General features: G+C 46.1%; 6 protein-coding genes across 6 annotated transcripts; 2 read left to right on the top strand and 4 right to left on the bottom strand.

Annotated features, from left to right (window-relative positions):
• Window positions 1-201: 201 nt before the first annotated feature.
• N7517_007884 (uncharacterized protein) lies at window positions 202-2,308 on the bottom strand (the record flags this gene model as incomplete). The annotated part of the gene is made up of 5 exons (XM_056725614.1): window positions 202-254; window positions 323-1,841; window positions 1,998-2,138; window positions 2,187-2,231; window positions 2,285-2,308. 5 exons carry the CDS (start codon window positions 2,306-2,308, stop codon window positions 202-204), a joined length of 1,782 nt encoding a protein of 593 aa, XP_056581864.1.
• Window positions 2,309-3,327: 1,019 nt separating this feature from the next.
• On the bottom strand, window positions 3,328-6,891 carry N7517_007883 (uncharacterized protein; the record flags this gene model as incomplete). Its single annotated transcript, XM_056725613.1, has 7 exons — window positions 3,328-3,450; window positions 3,619-3,672; window positions 3,727-4,014; window positions 4,286-4,752; window positions 4,803-5,541; window positions 5,595-6,293; window positions 6,352-6,891. 7 exons carry the CDS (start codon window positions 6,889-6,891, stop codon window positions 3,328-3,330), a joined length of 2,910 nt encoding a protein of 969 aa, XP_056581863.1.
• Window positions 6,892-13,860: 6,969 nt separating this feature from the next.
• N7517_007882 (uncharacterized protein) lies at window positions 13,861-15,617 on the top strand (the record flags this gene model as incomplete). Its single annotated transcript, XM_056725612.1, has 2 exons — window positions 13,861-15,134; window positions 15,182-15,617. 2 exons carry the CDS (start codon window positions 13,861-13,863, stop codon window positions 15,615-15,617), a joined length of 1,710 nt encoding a protein of 569 aa, XP_056581862.1.
• Window positions 15,618-18,166: 2,549 nt separating this feature from the next.
• N7517_007881 (uncharacterized protein) lies at window positions 18,167-18,669 on the bottom strand (the record flags this gene model as incomplete). Its single annotated transcript, XM_056725611.1, has 2 exons — window positions 18,167-18,513; window positions 18,576-18,669. The coding sequence occupies 2 exons, from the start codon at window positions 18,667-18,669 to the stop codon at window positions 18,167-18,169; spliced, it is 441 nt and encodes a 146-aa protein (XP_056581861.1).
• Window positions 18,670-20,566: 1,897 nt separating this feature from the next.
• N7517_007880 (sugar porter family MFS transporter) lies at window positions 20,567-22,194 on the top strand (the record flags this gene model as incomplete). The annotated part of the gene is made up of 2 exons (XM_056725610.1): window positions 20,567-20,780; window positions 20,837-22,194. The coding sequence occupies 2 exons, from the start codon at window positions 20,567-20,569 to the stop codon at window positions 22,192-22,194; spliced, it is 1,572 nt and encodes a 523-aa protein (XP_056581860.1).
• A 1,118-nt stretch (window positions 22,195-23,312) lies between these two features.
• N7517_007879 (prolyl hydroxylase family protein) lies at window positions 23,313-24,814 on the bottom strand (the record flags this gene model as incomplete). The annotated part of the gene is made up of 3 exons (XM_056725609.1): window positions 23,313-24,333; window positions 24,357-24,483; window positions 24,532-24,814. 3 exons carry the CDS (start codon window positions 24,812-24,814, stop codon window positions 23,313-23,315), a joined length of 1,431 nt encoding a protein of 476 aa, XP_056581859.1.
• Window positions 24,815-25,358: the final 544 nt, after the last annotated feature.

The following is a 25,358-nucleotide window of genomic DNA, read 5'->3' as shown; positions in this document are numbered from 1 at the left end:
TACCGCCTTCGACGGAATATGTACACATTTGTTAGCTCAGGAGAACTCCTCTCCTCAACGAAACCTTCTTGTTCTTAAAACCCGTCTAAGTTGCACAACTAGGCTAGTTCCGTAACAATAGATGAGAAGGCGAGGAACCGATGCCAATCTACACTGGACTGACGGAATAACTCCCGTCGTTGTACGGTGGAGCCAGCCTGCTCAGTGATCTCTCGTCCGTAGATAAACCCCGCCACGTGGGATGAATGGGCTGCCTGGAGGTCGGCGATACGGCCAAGGACACTGTTGAAGCCAGTCGATCCCTCCAGGTCAATATGGTCACCATCCTCAAGCTCCTTTTCGGTATCGCCCTCTTCGTACGAATTCGGTGGAAAGGCGCTCGCTGTATGAAGGAAGCGGCGGCTGATCCCAATGGCAATATCCCGGTAAGACGAGATATTAAGTGTGTGGCCATGGAGCCCAATCGCACTCTCATTGCGGAGGGCCTCGCGGAACCGACCGGATGACCAGACCCGGCCGGTGCTGGGGTCTGGGGCCCAGACATATGCTTCTGCCGTACGAGCTGGAGTTTGTTCTGGGGTCAGAACCTGCAACCGCTCCAGAAAGGGAAGGACTAGCCAGAGGTATCGTACGAGCAACTCGCCGACCTCACGTGGAAGATAGCGATGGATCAGCTTTGTATCGTTCCGCGTGTAAAAGCCTTTGTGGTAGCTGGTCGCAATCACAACGAGCCGATCCTCGATAAAGACATTCCGGTGAGCAGTCTCCGTATTACGGTGTCGTACGGAGAGAAGCTCAGGGGCCCGGCTAGGCTGCCCACCAGTGATATGAACCGCGACGCTCAGCTTTTCTCGGAAACGGACAACCGCTCGAAGATAGCTCCGGATTGCGGTCGTACGAAACTGGCCCTTTTGGGAGTCGAGGAAGAGTCGCTGGAGGCTGGCCTCTCTGGATATACGTGTCATCATCCACTCGGCTCCGTTGACTGGCAGCTTCGTACGAGGGTCATTGAGAAAGCTCCAGCCCGGCTGGCCTTGTGCGGGATCGTCCATCAAAGCATCCCATGGGATAGGAGGAAGGGCCTCGGCCCTGCAGACTAGTAGCTCGTCGTACAGGATCTGTTGGAGGGCGTGCGTCAGGCCATGGATAAACGCACGAAAGTCCCGCATGGTGAAGTGGAGATCCTTGTAGAGAATCCGGTCCTCGCCAGTCCAGGTAATAAACCCAGGCTGACTACTATTAAAGTGGACCTTGAGGCCGTACGAACGGAGATCGAGTAGCCACTGGATCGGTGTCTGCGAGCCTCGTACCATAAACCGTGTGACCATCAGATGGAGCCATTGGGTGAACCGCCGTGGCCGCTGGCGCTGTTCCTGGGTGAACTGGAGAGGCGCCGCCTGGTCCTGCTCGACCTCAGCGTCGCTCTCGCCGTGCACTGAAAGGGCCTGTGGGCTTATCGTACGAGAAAGATGATCGTACCCAGAGAGGAGATAGCCAGGCTCGTCAAATGGGGTCTCAGCAGATAGAACCAGCTTGCTGGAATGGCCCTGGAAGGAGGCAATCAGCTCGTCCACGTACGGATCAAGTCGGACCGCCTTGTGGAGGACGATAAACCGGGCAATCTTGAGGATCTTTGACAGGATTGGGGGGTAACTGTCAGTATCCATCCAGCCGTACGAAGTGCGGCCGAGGACAGCTAAGGCACAGACAAAGGCGCTCTCATACTCCGATACGCCGATCCGTTGGTTGAGGAGTTCAATACAAAAGTCCATACAGGCGATCTGGACCGGGCTTGCAGAGAAGGCGTCGTACGACTGCGGGTCGGGATAAGATGGGGAGCCCTAGCTCTGAGCGGTTATAGATGATTCGCCTAGTGGTACCTCCGTCTAGGCCTAGGCCAGTCGCCAAAGCTCTCGCCACGTACGAGACTAACGGGGTGTGAACTGGTACTAAGGGCTTTGCTAGTTATGCGGCTGCTGTGTGCGAGCAAAGAAAACCAGGATCCGCTGCCAGGGCTCGACATGGCGCTGGATGTTCGCCTCGTCTATGTAGGCTAGGAGGGGAGTAAAGGGGCTCTCATGCTGCTCCGTACGAGCGGCTTCAGTCCGGGCAAAGTGGCCACACTGCTTAGTGATACGCTAGCTCATAGCCGCAACCGAGCCCATCACGTCCCAAATTACTCGTACGATAGCCTCGTTCTCGACCCCCTCAGGCGCTAGAGTCTCGAGCGACTAAAGGAGGGGCGGTACTAGAATGCCCCGGAGATACGTGGGCCACTACGTACGGCGAAGCCATAGGTTAGCGTCATCGACCTAGCCCGCCTCGATGGTATGCTCGACCGTCGAGAGGGCCTCAGTATAGCGCTGCTCGACCTATTGTACAATCTCCTCGGCCTAGCTAGATAGGATCGGTGGCGCTTACGGTAAATGGGGGATCCCAGGCTGCTGCACCCAAAAGTATAATAAGCCGGCCCCTCGTACGAAGAACCGCTAACAGGTCACTTACCGCCAGGATCGATCAAGGAGATCTCTAGCTCTCTGCCGGTGCTAAGCTCGAGGGTGCCCAGGCTTCGTACGGACAGAGAATCTATACGTTGTCCGCCAGTGCTCCTTCATCGCTTTCAGGCTACGACAGACATACTGACAGTCAGCAGCCACAGTACACAGTATGCCGTCGGTATAGATAGATAGAGCTTGGATTGGGTCCTAGACACTCAGGGGGTACTATAAAGTGGTTGGATCGTACGAGATACCTTCCCATATTCCTATGGTCGCTACAGTCTCCTAGGCGTGGCGTAGAGAAAGCCGATAAGGATCGTGGGTAAGATAGTAGGCGATCTACTTTGGTCGTACGGCTACCTGACAGGACTAACAAACCACTAGAGGAAATCGGGGTAGGAGTGAGATAAATTGTGGACCTATAGGGCTGGTCTCGGCCATCGCAAGAGTGATAGCCAAGGATAGGCTCCAAAGGCTATCCCTTATACAAAATCGTACGAAAGACAAAATCCACTTATGAGTGGGGTATTCATCAGTCTAAAGCTTTAGCCTTTTTTTTTTTTTTTTTAGCACTAGAAAGGGGGGAATAGCCAGAAGTTCACGTAGAGGACCCACAATAAAATATATATCTCCCATTGGTTTAAACTCGGAAGGATTGTACAGAGTCTATATGGAATCGGTGAATAAAGTTCATATTCGTACGATACCTTGACTCTATAACTCTTGAATCCCAAGCCCTAAACTTCCTACTTTGACTACCTAGTGTATTGTCCCTATCCCCTCACCCAAGCTGCCAATACCACCAATATACCTATCGTACGATCCCAATCTATACTACTGCAGCAGTACCACTAGCACCAGCACCAGCACCACCAGCACCATTGTCGTCATTAGCTTCGTCCGAGTCGGTCAGCTCCTCGACCCGGCTTAGGGGTGGAAGAGGAGCAGACGCCTACAGGATGTATCGCGGCTCGTTAGGGTTTCTTACATTGCACTACGCTGTCTGTTCCTTCCACTTGCAATTAGCACAGCATCCCTCCCAGGTACCAGGCAATCGTACGACATTTTTACCAAATGGGTGGCCTTAGCGAGACCGATAGCATATCCCTTGGAAACGAACTCCACGAGAAGCGATCAAGAGTCCATTAACGTACGACGGCCGTGCACTACGGATCTATCCAGATCGAGAATTAGTAGCTAGTATCAACCCAAAGAAATATCAACGTACTTGATCAGCCGAGATAACGGGAGTTCGGTCCTTCTTCATCTTCACAAGAAACTCGTACGACGGCCATGACCAGACCTCGCGCTGCTCTAGGGTACGGCAGAGCTCTCGGAGCGCCGCATTCCCATAGGTAGAGTGCGCCAAAAACCGCAAAACCGCAAAACCAAACCGCCCCAAACCGCAAATGGTTTGGTTTTTGGGGCCAGTTTCAGAAACCATTGCGGTTTTTGGTTTTCGAGGCCCAAACCGCAATGGTTCTTGGGGCCCCAATGGTTTGGCAAACAATGCAAACTGGGTGGGTCCTTGTCAGTGTATAATTTATGCGGGTTTTCTCTGTTTCTTAGGGTATTTGACTTCGAAGATATGATATATGTGAAATAAGTGCTTTAGGCTTAGGCACTTGATTTCTGACCGCGGTCAGAAATATAGGGTTCTCTTATTATAGTACTAGCTTTTTGACCGCGGTCAGAAATTAGTGTAATGATTGAATTCGCTATCCTGTTGATCGCTAATAATACTGGTATAGATCCTCGTCATGTCTGATCCGTTTCCGAGCTCTTACAGAAGCACGTATCTGAGTGCTTTTATCTTTATTAGAAGGAAGGGGAGGGTCAGTATCATGATCGATCATAACCTGTATATCCTCCCTACCTTGCACCTCTTCCTCTTCCTGGGTTTGCTCTTCCTCAGTATCACTAATCGGATCGACGTTCACTGTATCAGTTGTGATTTCCTTCTCCTCCTTTGCCGCTTCGATCTCGTCGCGAGTAAAGAATTCCTGTAGGAATACTGCCTGTTCCTCCTCGATCTCGAATTTTGAAGTACAAAGAAACATCATTAACTCCTGGATAGTTGTTGCACTTAATCTTCCACGGCGATAGTGACAGATATCTCGGGCAGTATTAAAAAGTCGTTCAACACCAGCACCAGTCGCAGGGACTGAAAGCACATCTCGTGCAAGGGCTGCAAGAGTTGGGAAACGATAGGCATTCTCCCTCCAAAACACTAAAGGCGCTATATCTATAGTAGCTTGTGGGATAATTAATATCATATAAAGCAAAGTAATTAAGGATACATACCACTATCAAGATATTGCGAAAGCTCATCGCCTGCTACAGCAGAGCGGGGACGCTTTGGCTTTACCATCGAGTCTAGGCGCGATATTCCTCCCCCTAACGAAAGAGATAGAGGAGACGTCGGTTGCTGGGCAAGACGTTCTTTATAAACAGCCAAATGCTCTTCAAGAGACTTTCTGTATATCGTACGCCAACGATCATCCCAATCATCTGTTTGGAAGAACTGGAATTTGTTCGCTGGAGCTAGCATTGTAGTGATTGCATAAAGATGCCCTCGTACGTTATCTGTCTCAGAGTAGTACTCATCAAGCTTCTTTCGCGCAGCTTGTAACGCCTGAAGCATCTGTCGCTTCCAGGTAGTCTTCTTCCGCGTAAGCTGGGTGATTGATAGCTCTAGGTGCTCAAACAGCTTGTTATAAATCAGAAATACATGATGTGTAGTGGCATCCCGGGTTTTTGAAAGTTCAACTGTGAAATCAAAGAAGGGCTGGGTAATGAAGAGAAGGTAGTCAACCTGGCGCCATTCTTCGTCCTCGAGTACCATATCAGGCCGCTCATACTCATCACAAAATGGCTGGAAAAACGATCGTAAGCGTTTTGCACGTCGAAGCATTAGAAACGTAGAATTCCAGCGTGTCTTAACGTCTTGAAGAGGCATAAGCTTTGTTGTTTCGCCTTGTAGATTGTAGAAGGTTTCCCGTCGTTGGGGACTTGCATTCACATAGATCGCAAGGTTTCGAATCTAGATATCGTAGTTAGTATAATATAAAAACTCTAGATTGTATAAATATATACCTTCGATAGTGTATTGGCAATATTTTGCTTAGTTGCATTCATACGCGCTGACTGGGATCGCTGCTCTGTCCACCGTGTCTCCGTTGATTCATTGAGCGGGCAAGCCTTAATATACCCAAGAAGCTCATTAAGGCTCAGCTGAATCACATGGGCAAGACAAGGGACCCTAATAAGGGTAGTGTCTTCTGATATTGCTTGTTGTAGTGTATCAACCAATGTCTGGTTATTTGATGCATTGTCAGTCGTGATTGCGAAGACCCGATCTTCGATCTTATGTCGCAAAAGTATATCGAGGAGTACAGAACTTAGGTTCACACCAGAGTGTGATCCGTAAAGGGGTTCAAAGCCGAGAAGAACCTCACGGTATTGCCAGTCCTTATCGATAAAATAGCCAGTTATAGCCATAAATGCCTGTGTGAAAGGCGAGGTCCAGCAATCAAGAGCAATTGATATTTTTGTATCTTCTGGGAGCATTCTTAGAATTCTTTCCTGTTGTTGTTGTACGGAGGATTGTAGCCGGCGTCGTATAGTCTTTGCTGAAGGGATATCCGGGACCCTCGGTGCAGATTGGGCTATCTGGATTAAGCGATGAAACTTAGGATGCTCGATCAGCCGAAAGGGAAGACGCGCGACCGTAAGAAATGTAAGAAGCTCTTGTTCCCATATCTCTTGACTGAATTCATTGGCGATCGGCGTATTCTAGTTATAGTCTAGGAATTAGACTAGAACTAATTATAATAATAGACGAGAAACATACCTTGAGCTGTAAAAATCGAGTGATATCTGTCCCTTGACCTTGGGTAGCTTTTATACACCCTGCGCTAGAAAGGTGGCCTTTCATAGTTGAGGTTCCTTGACGCTGTTTCTTCCCATCTTTTGTCTCACGGACAAAGTTTGGGTGCTCAAGAATCTGTCCACAGCGCTTGCACATAACCTTTGCAGTACCATCAGAGCTATGGGCGACCTGGTGAAATGTGTCCCAGGTACTAGACTGATGTTTCGCGTCCCAGGATATATGTTGTTTCTTACCGAAGCCTGTCTCTAGCCACCAACTTACCCAGTCGTTATGGAGCATTTCGTCATAGAGAAAATAGACCTTCTTACGACCAGGGCCAACACGTGTGAATGTTGAAGGGATTGATGGAGGTAGGGACGGTCGGAGGAAGTCCGTTTCGAATGAAGGTAATGTTTCCTGACTCTCAGATAGATCAGATATAAAAGGATGATTGTGAGTATAATTGTCGAAATCACTATCGTAGATCGATGAGGAGAAGGCAGATTGCTGGGTTTGAGACATGATGAGTATGAAAACACAACTACTAATGGTAAATACTAAGAGGGAAGGGTCAGACTTACATAAATTATACAGATTCTAACTAACTATATAGACGCGACTGACAGGACAACAAAGGATTCCTAAATAAGTGGATATATCGCGATTTAATTAGTATACTAAGCCGCTAATTGGATAACAGTAGCTTACTATATGGGTCAAAACCGCAAGAAACCATCAAGAAACCGCAAAAAACCAATAAAAACCGTAAGAAACCATTAAAAAACCGCAAGAAACCGCAAGAAACTTTAAATCATTTTTCCGCCGAAAGCTACCTCGAAAATTGAGCCTAAGGCAGCAGCTATATCAAAGTCTCAACTAAATAACTAAGTGACTTTAAACTAATTTTACAGTCTATAAACTAAGGAGTTATTATTGAAATAGGATAATATTTATAAAAAGGATAATTCGTAATTGATTAATATAAGTTATAATATTATAATACCTTTATTTAAAAAGTTGTAGGGAAACTGTAGTGATCAGGGAAAGATATATATTAAACTGTTATATTGAATATATATTTCCGCGATAAAATATAGAAGAACATCTAAGACCCAACAATTTCTCCTTTTTATTATCCATATAATAGGCTGATACTAGTACTAGTTAAGGCTTAGGCTCTACCCACGTAGTATATTTCTGACCGAGGTTAGAAACAAATGCTACCGCCCACGCGGATATAAAGTATAGTTGTGACCAATACAAGGTTAAATAACAGTAATATATTAGCATGAGTCACCCAGTTTATGTATGCCAAGACCTCAATTTTATACAAAAATGGTTTTTGTTGGGGCCCCATTGGGGAACCGCAGTGGTTTGTGGTTTGGTTGCGGTTTGGGTGGTTGGAAACCGCAACCACTGCGGTTTGGTTTTTGGGGGCAAACCTTGCCCCCAATTGCGGTTTTTGGCGCACTCTACCCATAGGCGGTCAGTCGGACAATATAGTACTCGGCACCCCCTTCTCCTACAGTCGCCCTTCGTACAAGGTTAAAGAGATTCGAAGCCCTAGGAGTAACCTAGGAAGGGTCACTTAGCGTACGAACAAGCGATCCGGGAGGGGGAGGAGGTCCTCCAGGAGGACCAGCACTAGCTATAGAAGCCATAATGAGATAACCAAGAATATATAAGAAAGGCTAGATTGGCTAGAAGTTATTTCTAGCCAGAGTAGCTGGGCAAAGCTCAGGTTTAAATGTAGTATGGTGAATATAAGCCTAAACCTAGAAAAATGCAAAACCCCTCGCTGACCAGAATAAAAAGCCCATGCCCTCGTACAAAGGCCCAGGTTCAAAACAAAGACTAGATAACATAAGAACGAAGCCATAGAAAATGCGAAACTCTCCACTAACCAGAATAGAAATCCCACATTCGTACGAAGGCCCAGGTTCAAAACAAAGACTGGACAATATGAGAACGAAGCCACAGAAAATGCAAAACTCTCTACTGACCAGAATAGAAATCCACATCATCAGATAAAGGTCCCTCGTACAAAGTCCCAGGTGCAAAACAAAGACTGGACAATATGAGAACGAAGCCACAGAAAATGCGAAACTCTCCACTAACCAGAATAGAAATCCCATATTCGTACGAAGTCCCAGGTTCAAAACAAAGACTGGAGAACATGAGAATATCGCCATAGAAAATGCGAAACTCTCCACTGACCAGAATAGAAATCCCATATTCGTACGAAGTCCCAGGTTCAAAACAAAGACTTAGAGAACATAAGAACGAAGCCATAGAAAATGCGAAACTCTCCACTGACCAGAATAGAAATCCCACATTCGTACGAAGGCCCAGGTTCAAAACAAAGACTAGATAACATAAGAACGAAGCCACAGAAAATGCAAAACTCTCCACTAACATAAAGAGAAATCCCACATTCGTACGAAGGCCCAGGTTCAAAACAAAGACTAGACAACATAAGAACGAAGCCACAGAAAATGCGAAACTCTCCACTAACCAGAATAGAAATCCACATCATCAGATAAAGGTCCCTCGTACGAAGTCCCAGGTTCAAAACAAAGACTAGAGAACGTGAGAACGAAGCCACAGAAAATGCGAAACTCTCTACTAACATAAAGAGAAATCCCACATTCGTACGAAGGCCCAGGTTCAAAACAAAGACTAGACAACATAAGAACGAAGCCACAGAAAATGCGAAACTCTCCACTAACCAGAATAGAAATCCACATCATCAGATAAAGGTCCCTCGTACAAAGGCCCAGGTGCAAAACAAAGACTAGACAACATGAGAACGAAGCCATAGAAAATGCGAAACTCTCCACTAACATAAAGAGAAATCTACGCCGTTCAATAAACAGTAGTCGTACGAAGTCCCACGTTCTAAGTAAAGTGTAAAGATCATAAGAAAGTAACTTATATTTATTGTAACTTGCTTGGTTTCACCATAAAGGCTACTTATCCTAAACACCACGTAAAGGTGCAAGTTTGCTCAGGTGTCGCACACAGTCCCCGTACGACTAGGTAGGGCATAGGGGAATAAAAAGAAAAGGTATCCTTACTCAGTCAATGATGATGACGTCGTCGTCATCATCCAGCTCGACGGGATTGGCGGCTGTCCCAATAGCCAACTAAGACTGTGGAAGGGGGCTCCGAGCTGGGGGAGCGGCCGCTCTTCGTGTCCTGTTCCGGTTGCCAGTGCCGTCTCGTACGGAGCAGCGGAATCCATGATCCTAGAACTTGCAGTTGCCGCATACTCCGTCGAAATACCCCGGTGCACGGGAGCAGATCGGGAATAGGGAGGGGCTCCCTGTACGACGGCGCTTATTAGCACACTCATCGCACTCGGTAATAAGCTCCTATCCACGAGATTGTATTAGCAAAGCATTTACGTACGACGGGCGCATACTCGCAATCTAGGCGCCCCGAATACGGCCAACCATAAACGGGACGTTATAGCCGGTCAAGGCAAGCAAGGCGCGGCCTTCGTCGCTATATACGAAACGGGCAAAAAGAGGGCTTCCCACTAGAAATGGTATCTGTGAAACACCACCTCGAGGACCAGCATACCGTACGAGAGAGTTATTCCCTCCAGTACCTAGGGAGGTGACAGGCCATCCAAATTCAGCTCCAGTCTGGATATACCCCTCACAGAACTCAATCAGCCATTGTAGGGTAGTAGGCCACCCACCGACCGGGTCAATATTGCCATCAACTAACCCCCACAACCTAGCAAACGCAGCCTGAGCTTCGTGTGTGTGAGCTCGTGCCCGAGCATAAGGACCAAGGGGGAGGTTAGGACGGGGGGGCGGGAGCCAGCAGGGCGAGGCCTAGATCGTACGGAGTGAAGCATTAGTGAATATTCTGATTCAAAAAAAGGTCTCACCAGAAGCAGGAAGTAGGATATTGATACAGGATGAATGGGTTTCGTACAGAGAAGGCATCTTAATGAAAATCAAAATAAAAGTGAAATTTAAGATAAAGAGAGAGAGAGAGAAAGAGAGAAGTGGGAGGAAAACTAAGAATTAAATATCTGCTAGATAACAATAGAGGTGATTACTGAATTGGGTAATATTGTTACCTTATACAGCTATAAAAATAAATATTGCTACCTAAGGCATTTATTGTACGAGATATCAATAATATAATGAGGCATGAATAATAGGATAAGGAATCAACAATAGGATAAGCCATGAATATGCCATGGACCTAACAATTATGACAGTCCTGCCTAGAGCTTGAATCGTACGAGACATCACTCATGGATGATACATGAATAATGGGACAAGCCTTCATCAATGGGACAAGCCTTCATCAATGGGACAAGCCTTCATCAATGGGATAAGCCTTCATCAATGGGACAAGCCTTCCTCAATGGGACAAGCTATGAATATGCCATGGACCTAACAATTGTGACAGTCCTGCCTAGAGCTTGAATCGTACGAGACATCACTAATGGACGATACATGAATAATGGGACAAGGTATCAACAATAGGATGAGCCTTTAACAATGGGACAAGCCATGAATATCATATATGACAGTCCTGCCTAGAGCTTGAATCGTACGAGATATCACTAATGGATGATACATGAATAATAGGACAAGCCTTCATCAATAGGACAAGCCTTCATCAATAGGATAAGCCTTCATCAATAGGATAAGCCTTCATCAATAGGACAAGCCTTCATCAAGGGGACAAGCCATGAATATGCCATGGACCTAAAAATTGTGACAGTCCTGCCTGGAGCTTGAATCGTACGAGACATCACTAATGGATGATACATGAATAATGGGACAAGGTATGAATATCCCATGGACCAAACAATCTTGACAGTCCTACCTGGAGCTTAAATTGTACGAAAAAATCAATAATGGGACAACATGTAAATATACCATGGATTAGAATATGAATCTATAAGTAATTCTAACTTGAAATATATATTTTAAAATAAAGTTGAAGAGTGCTGGCCCTTCGTACGGTCGCACCCCATCAAAAATAATTCCGATTTTCAATCAGCCACCACACCTTTATAACTTAGTCAATTACTCTAAAATTCGGTGACCATAATCTTTATAGTCTAGAATAGAACTTTACAAATTTTGAGCTTTATCCTCGTACGAGAAGCTTTTCCAGTCTACTGACGAAAAGTATTCCAGTCTACTCATGGCCCCACTTTTATCCACCATACTTAAGGCAAAGTCCTAATTCCAGTCTACTAGACTGCAACAACCCCCATGGGATAGATATATTTTCGTAGTGGCCGCTATTAAAATTACCTACCCGCGTAAATACGAATACAATATGATATTTTTACTACTAGGTTACTAAGATAAGATAGATACGGCTTTGTACGGGATCCCGTATTGAAATCTACGGTCGCACCCCACCAAAAAAAAAGATCGATTTTCAACTTAATATTTAACCACCTTCCCGGGTAGGTATCGATTCCAAATTTTGATAGCACTTTTATATATAGGTAGAATAGAACTTGATAAATTTTCAGACTAATCGGAGCATGGGAAGTCAGGTATTTATAACACCAAATACCTGAGCTAGACCCACCTTCCGGGAGCCAATCAAACCACCTAAAATCCAAATACCTGGCAGGTATTTGTCCTGGAATAGAGTTAGTCCTACCTAGAGCTTAAATCGTACGAGATATCACTAATAGATGATACATAAATAATGGGACAAGCCTTTATCAATGGGACAAGCTATAAATATGCCATGGACCTAACAATTATGACAGTCCTACCTAGAGCTTGAATCGTACGAGACATCACTCATGGATGATACATGAATAATGGGACAAGCCTTCATCAATGGGACAAGCCATGAATATGCCATGGACCTAACAATTGTGACAGTCCTGCCTAGAGCTTAAATCGTACGAGATATCACTAATGGACGATACATGAATAATAGGACAAGGTATCAACAATAGGATAAGCCTTCAACAATGGGATAAGCTATGAATATCATATATGATAGTCCTACCTAGAGCTTAAATCGTACGAGACATCACTAATAGATGATATATAAATAATAGGACAAGGCATAAATATCCTATAGACCAAACAATCTTGATAGTCCTACCTAGAGCTTAAATTATACGAAAAAATTAATAATGGGATAATATATAAATATACCATGGATTAGAATATAAATCTATAAGTAATCCTAATTTAAAATATATATTTTAAAATAAAGTTAAAGAGTGCTGGCCCTTCGTACGGTCGCACCCTATTAAAAATAATTCCGATTTTTAATTAGCCACCACACCTTTATAACTTGGTTAATTACTCTAAAATTCGGTGACCATAATCTTTATAGTCTAGAATAGAACTTTACAAATTTTGAGCTTTATCCTCGTACGAGAAGCTTTTCCAGTCTACTAACGAAAAGTATTCCAGTCTACTCATGGCCCCACTTTTATCCACCATACTTAAGGCAAAGTCCTAATTCCAGTCTACTAGACTGCAACAACCCCCATGGGATAGAATAATAATATACTCACATAACTAATAACCCAAAACCCATCGTTAGGTCGAAGTAATGGACCCAAAACCCACTTTGGGTTAGGTCCGGGTTAGAATGGGTTGTGCCGAAGTCTATATAGGACCGGACTGGGTACCTTAGTCCTATCTCTTGGCACTCCCATAGGACCATATTGGAGTCCTATCTAGTCCTATAGGAGTGGTCCTATGGGACCAAATGGTGGGAGTTGGCAAGGTCTAGTCCGAAATGTAGAAGAAGAGTATAGCCCGAAATATAGACGTCTTCTATATTTTCGACTAAAACTTCCCGATTAGGAATTTTGAACTAAACCTTCCGGTACAGTTAGAAGATTTCTATCGACGACCACAAATTTAGTAAAATAGGTAAAAATAAACGGAGTTCATAAATCGCTTACTAGCACCTATAGGTATATATAGAAAATATAAAATAAGGAGATACCCTAATATAGAGCTCCACGTCTGTGCCTGTATTCGGCTACTAGACCCTCGCATAGCGAGGGTCCGCCACCCATATGCAAACTATCACCCAAATGCAACTTTTTTCGTCACTTTTACTTCAACCAGCTTTTACACCACCACCATGCAGTAAATTAATTAATATAAAGTGGGAAATGTATAGAGTAGTCAATTTAGTACTAGAATACAGATTTATAGAGCCGCCCTTCATTTTTTGGCCCTGCCATGCTTCCTGATTTCAACCAACACCTTCCTCCACTTCCGCCTTGTCTTTTCTTGATCGGCCTTTTCCGTCCTATGCGAGGGTCCGTATTTTTGTATCAAAAATTACAGGGGCCGGTTACTTCGCCTATGAATACTTGCTGGTCGAAGCACAATCCTGTCCTTCGAAAAGTTGACTTCCCCCCTTCCTTTTTCTCAACATCGAACTTCATTTTCCCCCACTTGTCACTGCACGCAGCACCAGCGCCACTGGCATCACTGCCCGTATTATTTCCTAATGGCGGCTACCGAAAAGTCCGGTATCAGCCTTATGGGCCAATACAATATCGTTCTACCGAAAAGGCAGGCGTATGACTCTTCCGGCAAACCTATACCTGCATGCGACCCCGATCAATGTGCTGCGGCAATAAAGGGGGAGGATCTCCCCGTCGATCTAAGCTCGTTTTGGCACCAGAGAGCAGTTATCCGTGGGATTCGTGATTCACTTCAATTTGCAACAAGCCCGGCAATTCTTGAGCTATGCTCCGGCGACGATGGCCAGGCCCATCAATTTTCCCGCGCCCGCAATGCTCGCCTGATAATGAGTGACATAATCCCCAATATGCAAAATCTTGCCTCTCAGCCATACTGTATCTGGTATCCTGACCTTGCATCAGAAGAAGTATATCGCGAAGTTGCCCGTCGGTATCCGTCTATGCGGTATCAAGTGGGCCGAGCGTGTGCTGCAGCAGGCTATACAGATCTCTACAAAGAATTGGACCTTTTGCCTGACGTTTCTATCGCGGAAGAATCCCGCGAAGTTGACAAAGACGCTGAAATCTACAAGATTATCATGTCCGCCCCCCAACGACATGCTATCATGGAAGATTTCTCTCGATCCGTTCATCTTGAAACCCCACGAACGCCTGTGTTTCTGAATGGCGATATGAAGCCCCGATGGACTTTAGGACAGCGAGTTCTCCCCGGTAAAAATTTACCCGAGACGACTGCTGATGATATTGACATCGAGGAAGATGGATTTATCGGCTTTGAAGATGTCAGCTTGAAGGATATCAGCGGAATGGAGGACTACGCTGAACTGGGCCCAGGCCAGTCCGATCAACTGTGGATGCCTCTTCCGCCTGATCTCCCAAATCTTGAGAAGCGCCTTCAGACACAGATGGCCGCGTGGGAGGGCAATGTGGATCGATACAGTCGACTAATGCACCCACGTAGGCTGAGAACCAAACTTGAATACAATTGTATTCTTCGTGGCATTTATCACAGTACAACCTTCGCCAGATGGTGGGCCTATCAGCTGGAAACAAACCCTGGACGAGCTATCCTCCCAGGTAAATTGCTCAGCCAAGGCAATGAACGGGAGTGCAGAGAGATTCGCACTGCAATTAATGCCCGCATGATAATGAACAATGATATCTCTGGTATCGACGATGACTCGGACTGCCTCCCGTGGGTCATATGGGGGCCCGTGAAGCCCTCTGCGAACACTTTAGCTGATCTGGTTCGAAAGTGTCCGTCCATGGGACATCAAGTTGCGATCACTTGTATAATGTGTGATTACGGTTCGATATTCCGAAGTTTGAAGCCCCCTACACCAGATCCTTGTATGTGGCTGCCAGGCGAAGTGAAAATCCATTCTACCTACAATACCTTGAGGAAATCATGAAGGAGCGCGACATAATTCCCCCGGACTTTCACTACTTCAAAGACTTTGATCACACTGCACCAGGCTTACAGACTGATCTGGAGCCTAGAGATGATCTCACTGGTCCCACTGTCAGCTACCATGACATGGAGATCGGGTATGGGCAATATCCCTGTGGAAATGAACACGAAGAAACTCGAGGTACATATGGAGGCGGGCTAGCAAATCCGGGAATGGTGGAGAGATATATGTGGCTCTCAACTGAAACTGCACAAAAGTTGAAAGATGAACTTGACGCGCCCTACCCAGGTGCGGATATTGGTCTTTTGTATGATGATGGAGAACTTCGATCCAAGCTTTCACGCCGTATACAGCCCATGGATCGGTAGTATGCAGGTTTCGATATGTCGAATGCAGTCAGTCCCTTTGATTTTCGAGTATCATCTGCCGAGTATTGGCTAGCTTAGTTGCCGATGGCAATATCGCTCGTAGATACTAGGACCAACCTTTATAATCTCAGATCAGCTCCAATCCCTCTTCCACGTCCAATATAGCGCGTCGAGCACTGGATTGTGGTATAATAGCAGTCTTGTAAATACAATCTAGAAGCACTGGCATATTGTAACAATTCTTATACAGGTAAACAAAAGCTCTCCAAGAAACTTGCAGGTTTCTTGAACTTGAATGAATTACCAGTACTGCACCAAGCCTAAGGAAGCAACGAGGGTGTGTTTCTAGCGATTTGGGGTATGCTTTTAGCTTTTCTCATCTGGGATCGGACCTAGGACTTTGGTGATGCGGTGATCTAATGCCTAACACAAATGGTCAAGCATCTATACTATTGACACCACATCTTTCTATGCTTATTACATATGATAACGGAATTTCTATTATACTAAATCCCGTCCTCGAGTTCGCCAGTTCGTATACCTAGGGATTTTTCAACTCCAATTGAGTTCATTCTGTTTGCATATATCGGCTTCCAGATTTAGAGGGCTCTCCATGTCATGATAATTTCTCCATTAATGGGTAGACGATGTCACCTGCCAACGGGGGCAATTATTCTGCTACAAACATTAAATGTTTGAACGTGCACCCTTTACAAATGGTCACGGTCACAATATCAAGTTGTTCACTTTTTTCTGTGTGTGCTTATTCCTGAGTGAATAATTCCCCTCCAACTATTTCTCGGCATCGGCTCTTCCACCCGAGCCAGACCAAGTTTACCTATCATCGCCAGGTCCTTTAAGTACGAAACTGCCTTTAAACCACCATTTCCTTTACAATCAATATCGATAAGCTTATTGGCCATTATAGTCCTGATGGCTCGACGTCAACGAGGTATCCAGTTCCCCAAATACGGATGGCGACGACACTTCACAGTAACAGAAGATTTCTATGGCAAAGTCACCTATAACGCCGAGTCACAGGACAAGAAAATATCAAAAAGCGTGTATAAATGGGAAACCAACCTCTTCATCAAGAGCCGCAACTGGATCCATACTAGTACGCCTAGAAATAGAATAGCCCACTCGGCTTGGCATAATGCTAAGCCACTGTACCAAGGCTAGTTGCCTCGAAGGTCAGTCGCTTGCTGCACGAACAATTTAGTCATCTCGCTAGCCCCTGAGATTTTTAATGAAATAATGCCACGTCATCCTCCTATCTCCTTCCCTCACAATTTAATACTTTACCTGGGAATGGCGTCAGTCAGTCTTTTGGTCAGCCAGCCTTTACAGACAGTCTATCTTGCCTCTAGTAATGCTCTCGTCTACTTTAGGACACATTTCTCGACACCCAGTGCCCAGATGATCGACGCCGAGCAAGTTCAGCCGCAGGGGTCATAGCGCCGCCGATCCCGTAATTGACAACTTAACCCGCTCTGCCACCTCGCCAGCTACCTCATATTCCATATTGTGCCACGCAAAAACCTTTTTTAAATTTATACCTCTCTAATTATCCAATCTCTTTCCAATGCGTATGAGCGTTCTCCTCCCGCAGTTCTTCCTTCCACCGTCCGCTATAAAGCTAGGACGTTTCGTCACCAATATTGATGAGCCTTCTAGTTCGCCAATCACGTAGCCAATGGAAACCTCCCTCGCTTGGCCAGCAAGACTAGACTCACTGCAGTACCAAGATTTGAGTGCCGCAGTGAACTGCTGGGCTATTATTTCGGGATTAAAATAGATTGAGCCCTACGATTAGTGCAGCAGTGATCGCCTCACGCCAGCGCATATGCGCTATGAAGATTGTCCCAGAAACCATGGCTCCGCGTGTGTGAACTGCTCATATGGTATCGATGAAGATACGAAATACTTCTTGTTGAATGTGAATGAAATCATGTATGTCCAAATAAACAAATTTGGGGTTTTTTACTGCCCACAATATTCCTCTTCAAAAAATCGTCAACAGACTACGTCCCAACCGAGGTCCACCATTGTGTCCCACCATTCCAACACCGCCAGATCTGATCTTATTCGCATTTTTCACATTCAAACAACAGCATAAGTATGGCCGTGTTCACCAAGCGCCCACGGGGTGGCTTGTCGCCCTATCTGGCCCCTCTTTCGGGTTAGTAGTTAGTTCCGGGCATCTGCTCTTTAGTTACTTGGATATTCTACGCCTGCACGAATCAAAAAGGGACATTTGCGCAACTTGCAGAGACAGTAACCTAAATACAGTTAAAGACTGCAGCTAAGTCTGAAAGTCTTTAATACACTAATAGTCATGGCTCTGTGCTAACTACTAGCCGTGGCAACTACCTAATCATAGTTTTAACCACTATCGAGACAAGTGCAGAGAAATTTCAACAACATGACAAGTCACTTCTCATTCTCAGAATACAAAATAGGATTACCACATCATTCGCCCTCTCACCAACTCAATCCCGCTCCCAGGCACCGCCCGTCCACCAGAACTACCTCTTGTAGCTCCAGGTCTAGGGCTTGGTCATGTCACACTCGTCACTAGCTCTGAACGTTTCCAAGCATGTATCCTTCGCCCAGACTGGAAGCCCCAGATCACAACAGCTTTGCTCAGTAAGCTCCTTTATACCCCGAATGATACTTTTATCACCAGCTGGTCCCACAACCATATTAGTGTCAAAGAATTGTTTACCATCCTTTTCAAGACACCGGAAGTTATTAATGCTACCAGAACTGGTTTTAATAGCATTTTTGTAATCGTCACAATTGCCAGCGTATTGCCAACGCCAGCGGTTCATCGCATCTTCTTTCCAGAGTTTGATAAAGTTGGCATGGGTACCATCAATGTGGTCCACCTTGGCTGAATGCAGTCTTATTAGTATAGTTAGACTTGAGAACAGCGAAGATTCTATCTTGACTTACCCCGGGTGGTAAGAGTCACTGCCTCATTAGCAGGAGCAGCAGTCACGGTGATGGCCAGCGTAGTGGCAAGAATAGTAGCCAGGTTGAACTTCATGTTGACGGTTATCTTTGGAAGACTTTGATTTGTTTGCAAAATCGTGGCGGTGGAGTTCTTGGGGAGATATGATGATTGAAGACTTTGAGGAAACTGTGAATGAATTGGTAAAGTCTCGATTTTAGAAGATTTTGTCTTTCTTTTATAATCTTCGAGTCCTCATAGAACCAGTCTGTTGGATTCTGAGTTATGATTGCAGCCTCGTACCACTCGACTAAAGATAAATTGTGGAGATCTCGATACTGCCTTGCGAGGCTTTTCGCCTCTATAGCCCCATATTCTCTTCTCTATCCGTGACTACTCACTCTGCCTAGCATGCCTAGAGCACCGCAGTTCCGTTTTTGGAATATGCCCCAACATTAGCGCCGTGATAGTCACTAGCCAAGAGAGATCTTCATTCAGTATCTCACGGGACGGTGTGGAGTAGTCTCGCATTTGATATCCAACCTTGAGGATTACTTTGCCAAGTCTCTGCTCCTAAAATGCCTCAGGGCCCGAAACTGCCATGGGAACTATGATCGAAGTGTAAGGCTTTATTCTGGTATGCCTGGGTATGCCTTGGCTTCTACGTTGATAGAAAATAGATAATGGTGCAATTTGTCAAGTATCAACAGACACCAGTTGGGGAAACAAGTGGAAGAAGCCTGTCTCATCCTGCCTCCACATTCTCTCCCTTGCTAGGCTATGCCACTTAAACTTCAGACTGCGGTTGCTGTTTGAAAATCTAATAGCAAAATTGCCTCATCAAACGTCAACAAACAGCATTCTGTGAAAGTACGAACTGGAAGGTTAAACATGATTGGAACTAGCGTTCCCCGACGTCAAAGATCCAGACACTGCGGCGCTATATCAGTAATTCCAGAATCTCAGAAGCTCTGTGTTTCAAATAGGTCCGGTATTACTTTTGTATGACTTTCGGGGTTTCTGGAATGTCGAACCTGCAAACAAGGCAAATAAAACTCTAGACGTTGATGGAGGAAAGATTTGGTAGAGGCGATGGTCAACTATGTCAACCATCGAGGAAAGAATGGGGGTGAGGAGCGACTCCATCTGCTCACCCTGGCTCACCCCTCTGCTCAGTGAGCAGGTGAAATGATTTTGGGTGAAAAGCCTGGGGGATGCTAGGTATTAGGATATGCACGTGACTCGAAAGTCTCGTAGTTCCCAGGTCCTAAGGCTAGCGATATCGTACTCGAAAGCAGCCTAGCTAGTTTAATCTTATCATAGAATAGGGCTTTAGGCAAGAAACTACGAGGCTCCTCTGGCTTTTTATATGAGTTATTTGGAGGTAATGACACACTGAAAAGGCCAGTATACTTCTCAGCGAGGTTGATCGTAGTCTGTGTAGAAGGATGATCCATTATTGATATGATTGTTAGTAGCAAGCCTGATTACGTTGATTTATAAGAACGATCTAAATTCAACAACTTGGGGATATCTGATATGAGAGAAAACGGCTTATGCGGTCCACATCCTGACGTATTACTTCAATAATTTATATTATCCCTAAGATGACATTACCTTGTGTAGAATATATATATATTCATAACACGTGCACATCAAGCACATGTCAAGGTTAGGCGCATGTGGCTGACACGAATTGTGGGGAAAGAATTCTAAGTTTTAGGGTTTGGAAATTCCCGAGTGAACCTTTCCGGGGTACATATGCCAAGAAGTATAAATGTGGCCTTTGGAACTCCCAAGGCTTTAATGTCTATATATATAAAGCAAAAATTCTCGGTATCCACCAAGAAGCGAGCACACAAGGGGGCCCACATAAAAATGTAACCAAAAATAATATGGCGATCCATTGAAATCTAAAATTTCTTGCCACCGCCTCGGTTCCTTCAATTTCTTTTTGCCTTTAGAGTTTTTTGACCTTTTGTATGTAGTTCTAATGATGGGTTTGAAGCCGTATTTTGGCCTTCGGGGAAATGCCCTTCTCCGTGCTGCCCTCTTCTTCGTCGTGTGTCCAACTTTCACTTGCTATGGATACAACATGGGTGTGACCGGTGGTCTCTTAACGCTCGAGGCCTTCAATTCGCAATTTCCCAAAATGGACACAATGCATACCCACGGGGAACTCTACAAAGAGAACTCGCAAATGCAAGGTTGGTTCATTGATCAGACAAATATTGGTTCTCCAACTCATGGAATATTCCAATAGGCACCGTCATCGCCCTCTATACCGTCGGAGGTATCTTTGGCGCTCTGTCATGCATCTACCTTGGCGACCTCTGGGGGCGACGTAAGGTGATCTTTATAACCAACTTCATCAGTATCATCGGCGCCATCCTCATGGCAACCTCTTTCGATTTTGCCCAATTTATCGTCGCGAGACTGGTCCTCGGTTTGGGCATTGGTGGATATGTGGCGACGGTCCCGGTCTGGCAATCTGAACTCTCACCGGCGCATAAGAGAGGATCAAACGTCGTCACGAATGGCGTCTTTATTGGAATTGGTGTGACTGGTGCCCTATGGATTGATTTGGGTTTCTATTTCATCAAAAACAACTCGGTCTCTTGGCGGTTCCCTCTCGCCTTCCAAATCGTGATGCCAGTCATGGCGATGTTTTTCATCGCAATGCTGCCAGAATCGCCTCGCTGGCTCATCAAGGATGGACAGGTGGAGGAAGGACGCAAAGTCCTTGCGGCATTGCTCGATCTTGATGAGCATTCGGATGAGGTCAACGAAAACATCCTCAGCATCCAGACATCTCTTGCCTACTGCCCGGCGGCCTGGACGGAGATGTTCAAAAACGGCGAGCAACGGCTCTTCCACCGCGCATATCTAGCTGCCACGGGCCAGATGTTCCAGCAGATGTGTGGTGTGAATCTGATCACCTACTACGCCACAACGATCTTCCAGCAGTACCTCGGAATGAACGCCGTTGACTCTCGGGTCCTTGCTGCTGCAATGACAATGATGCAACCATTCGGTGGCTACCTGGCCTATTTCACCATCGACCGTCTCGGCCGCCGCCCTCTCATGCTGTGGAGTGCCGGAGCCATGACGATCTGTATGGCAGGCCTCGCTGGCACGACCTCCCCCGCTGCAGCTAATAACACAGGGGCTCTAGCCATGGCCGTGGTTTTTCTGTTCTGCTTCCAGTTTATCTTCACGGTTGGCTACTGCGGGCTAACCTTCCTCTACGCCGCGGAAATGGCGCCTCTTCAGGTCCGCGCCGCCGTCAACGCGGTATCCACTGCCACTGTGTGGGCTTTCAGTTTCATGATAGCCCAGGTAACTCCCGTCGGTTTTTCCACGATCGGAAATCGGTACTATATCATCTTCGCTGTTGTCAACGCTGCTATCGTGCCCAGCGTGTACTTTTTTTCCCCTGAAACCAAGGGACGGTCACTGGAGGAGATCGACGAGATCTTCGCGCAGTCAAAGTCTATCTTCGATCCCCCTCGGATAGCTCGCGCTATGCAAAAGCGTGCAATGCAGGCGCGCCAATCGAACTCCGATTGTGGCGATACCAGCGCCGATGATGTCGTTGTGAGCGAGGAAGCCAAGGCGTGAGAACCCTGAATTGCGTTCCAATTAGATACATTCGGAGGATCCGACTTTGGCAGGGATCTGGAATGTCGTGGTGGGCCACGGCATTTGTAAATATGAATTTCTTTTTCCTTTATATACTTATAGGCTTTCAAATTAGATTTGCTTCATCCTTTTATCCCAGATATATTTTTTTCCACCACCTTCATTCAATCCGGGCCATTATACATATATGCGTTAAACATTGGTGGGCTTGCCCAAGTGGAATTTGGAAATACAGCATGTCCATGACGGTTACTCTCGACATCCCTCACTACAGTTGCAGTCAAGAAGATCACATTCTTTTTTTTTTCGTTCATTATCAATTACAATGCAAGAGTTTCATGAACTTACTCACTTCCTTTACCGCAAAACGGGTTTGACTTAGATCCATTCATACTTTCGTGTAAATTTTAGACATCTGTCGAGCAGTGCGCAGTGTCTCTGGACTCCATGACAGCACTCCGCCATTGAAAGATGCTCTGTGGCAAGGAAAAGGAGAGTGGAAGAACTATGGTTACATGCCGACCAAAATGTTGAAAATTTTGACTGATGAAGAAGGTTAGTTGGATAGGCATGACCAGAGGAAATGATGTGCATATATCAATGAATGTGTGATATTTGTCGAACCAAGGGTCTCTCTAAATAGAATGTAATATTACATATATTCCAAGGTTATGTACTTCATAGATTGTATACTCCACACATAATAAACAGGAAGCCTAGGGGTAATCAACCGCAAGGAACAACCACCCTGCACAACACCCGCCGAAGATGAAAAGCGATTATTCCCGAAATCCCTGCGATTCCTAGCGCGATTCTCGGAGGCCATTAGAAGCAAAAGAACTTTAGAGCGCTGGGCTTTCCAAGGTACATCATGTACCTACTTTCAAAGGATACAGACATTCAGTGTCATCAGTTCAAAATCGATGCGAAAGACGAAAGGGAGGTCATTATAACAGCTCTTACTAGTTGCTTGAAATCTTCATTAAGATCCATACCTTCTAGGCTCTCATTTTTACCGTTAAACGCTACCCGTATGGCATTTTTCGATGGCATTTCAATGGCAAAAGGCCAAGTCTACATAATTCATATATTTATCATTACTCTTCGTGAGGCTTCACATCATACTCTACGTCAGTCCTGATAATATATTTTGCCCCCTTCCTTACCCCTGTACCTTCATGTAGCAAGGCTCCATTCGACTCCCCATGTGGGAATATTGCAACAGCTCCCATCACAGGTCGCACTGGGTATCCATTGAGGGTTCCCTCCCGCGGCGCTGGCATGAAGAACGTCGTCTCTCCGCCCTCAAACTCGTCGTTGAGATATAGTAAGAAGGTGTACATAGAGCTCTGCTTCTTGTCCTCCGGCGAGGAGTCATACACGTATGTGTCATCCGGGAGAATACCGGACGGTGGCCAGGCTCCGTCAATGTGGCACCGATATTCGGCCCCGGGAACGTACCTGTACACACGGAAGCGACGATTAATGCCTCGGACCAAGCGACCGTTGATCGAGGGCGGCACATAAGGGGAAATTCGCGCCCACAGCATGTCGTGGAATGTGGTGTCAATGATCCAGTAAAAGTTGTGGGCTAAGATGCTTATGTCTCCATCTTCGCGAAGGGGCGCGTCGGGCAGGAAATTGACAGATTCGCCAGCAGCGATGATCGCCTTGCACTCAGCGTCGGATAGCACATTGAGGGCAAGGCCAAGTCCCGGAACTGCGGGATGTGCGTGGTATGTTATAGAAGGACTGACGGGATCTAGGGGGACGGCGTTCGGGGCGGTGGTATAAAGGATGGCTGGATGGTGGTTTGGTGGTTTGCGGAGTGGGCCAGGTGTTTGTTCAATGACGCGGAGGGAGGATGAAGACTTGGGCGCCTCGTTCAAAATTGATTTGTCGAGGACTGAGGCGTAGACCTGGAGTGGTGGCGTCGAGGGGCGGAGATCCCAGATAGACTGGAAGGCGATGGGGGCGGTTGAGTCAACGGCGTTTGTGTTGCTGTCAATCGGGGTGCTGACGCGCAGGATGGCATCAAGAACACCGAGAATTTCCATCTCCTTAACACTGCGCTTTAGGGGGACATGGTCGTGTGCTTTCGGCTGTGTTGAAAGGCCGCTGACGACATCCAAATCTCGCACCCAGCGACACAAGGCTCCAATCTTGGGTTGCTCCCCCTAATCCTCATCTCGGCGAGCAAGATCTTGGCTTCAATGTATTTCTCGTCCGCCAATGCACCGGTTATTCGCGCTGTCAAGTTGCCGCCCTCTATCGAATGATTAGCTATAGTCTGTTAGCGGAGACAACACAGCATACCGGCAGTATTAACACCCGTAGTGCATGCTTGGCGGAAGTCGTAGATTGCAACTCGGAGGTCCTTGCATGCCTTGGACTTTGTCAGGCTGGGATATTGTGCAAGCGCCGCGAGGGTTTCGATTGTGATGTCGAGTTCCTCGTCGGAAACAACGGCATTGAGATGTGTGGACTCGAGATTTACGCCATCAGGAGGCGGTGTTAAATTCGGGACTGCCTTTGGGAGCTTTTGTGGAAGGTCAACTTGTGCGTTGCGCTTGCGCTTGGCCGCTTTGGACTTGGCCATTGCTTTTATATAGATTTGCTGCGGGAGTTCACGAGTTCAACCTTCTAGTCGACGAGTCCACGGGAATTTGGCCCGAGGGTTTTGGACTCGGATTATGTAAGTCAGGGAAATTTTCCCAAGTGGGTAATTCGGAACATTCTTATATTATTCGCCACACAATTCAACCTATGCTTGAACATCTCGCATTTTGTATATATTTATTTAAATATCTAGTATGTTGTACTTTTTGTTGACTATAGTACCGCATTTCGCTACTGCCCAGCGGCTAGTGGACTAACAGTCCTTCCATGATAGATCCACCTCGGAGATCAACTGATATCGCGCGATGGATCATTGCTTTCTGTCTCAATACGCTAGGGTTGGGCACATCCTTGGATATGAATGACGTCGCTGCCCAGGACAGTGATAAATATTCCATGAGTTTGGCCCACAAGTCTGCGATGATACGCTTTCTGGCATTTCAAGCTCCATCTCAAGGGAAATGATCTCCAACGATTGTTTCTGGTCAAGCTTTTCACGGATTTTATCAATGTATAAGGCTGCG

This window comes from Penicillium concentricum (genome assembly GCF_028827145.1).
Source record: "Penicillium concentricum strain IBT 3081 chromosome Unknown utg000002l_segment0_segment0, whole genome shotgun sequence".
NCBI lineage: Eukaryota > Fungi > Ascomycota > Eurotiomycetes > Eurotiales > Aspergillaceae > Penicillium > Penicillium concentricum.
This window is presented reverse-complemented; position numbering and strand designations above follow the sequence as displayed.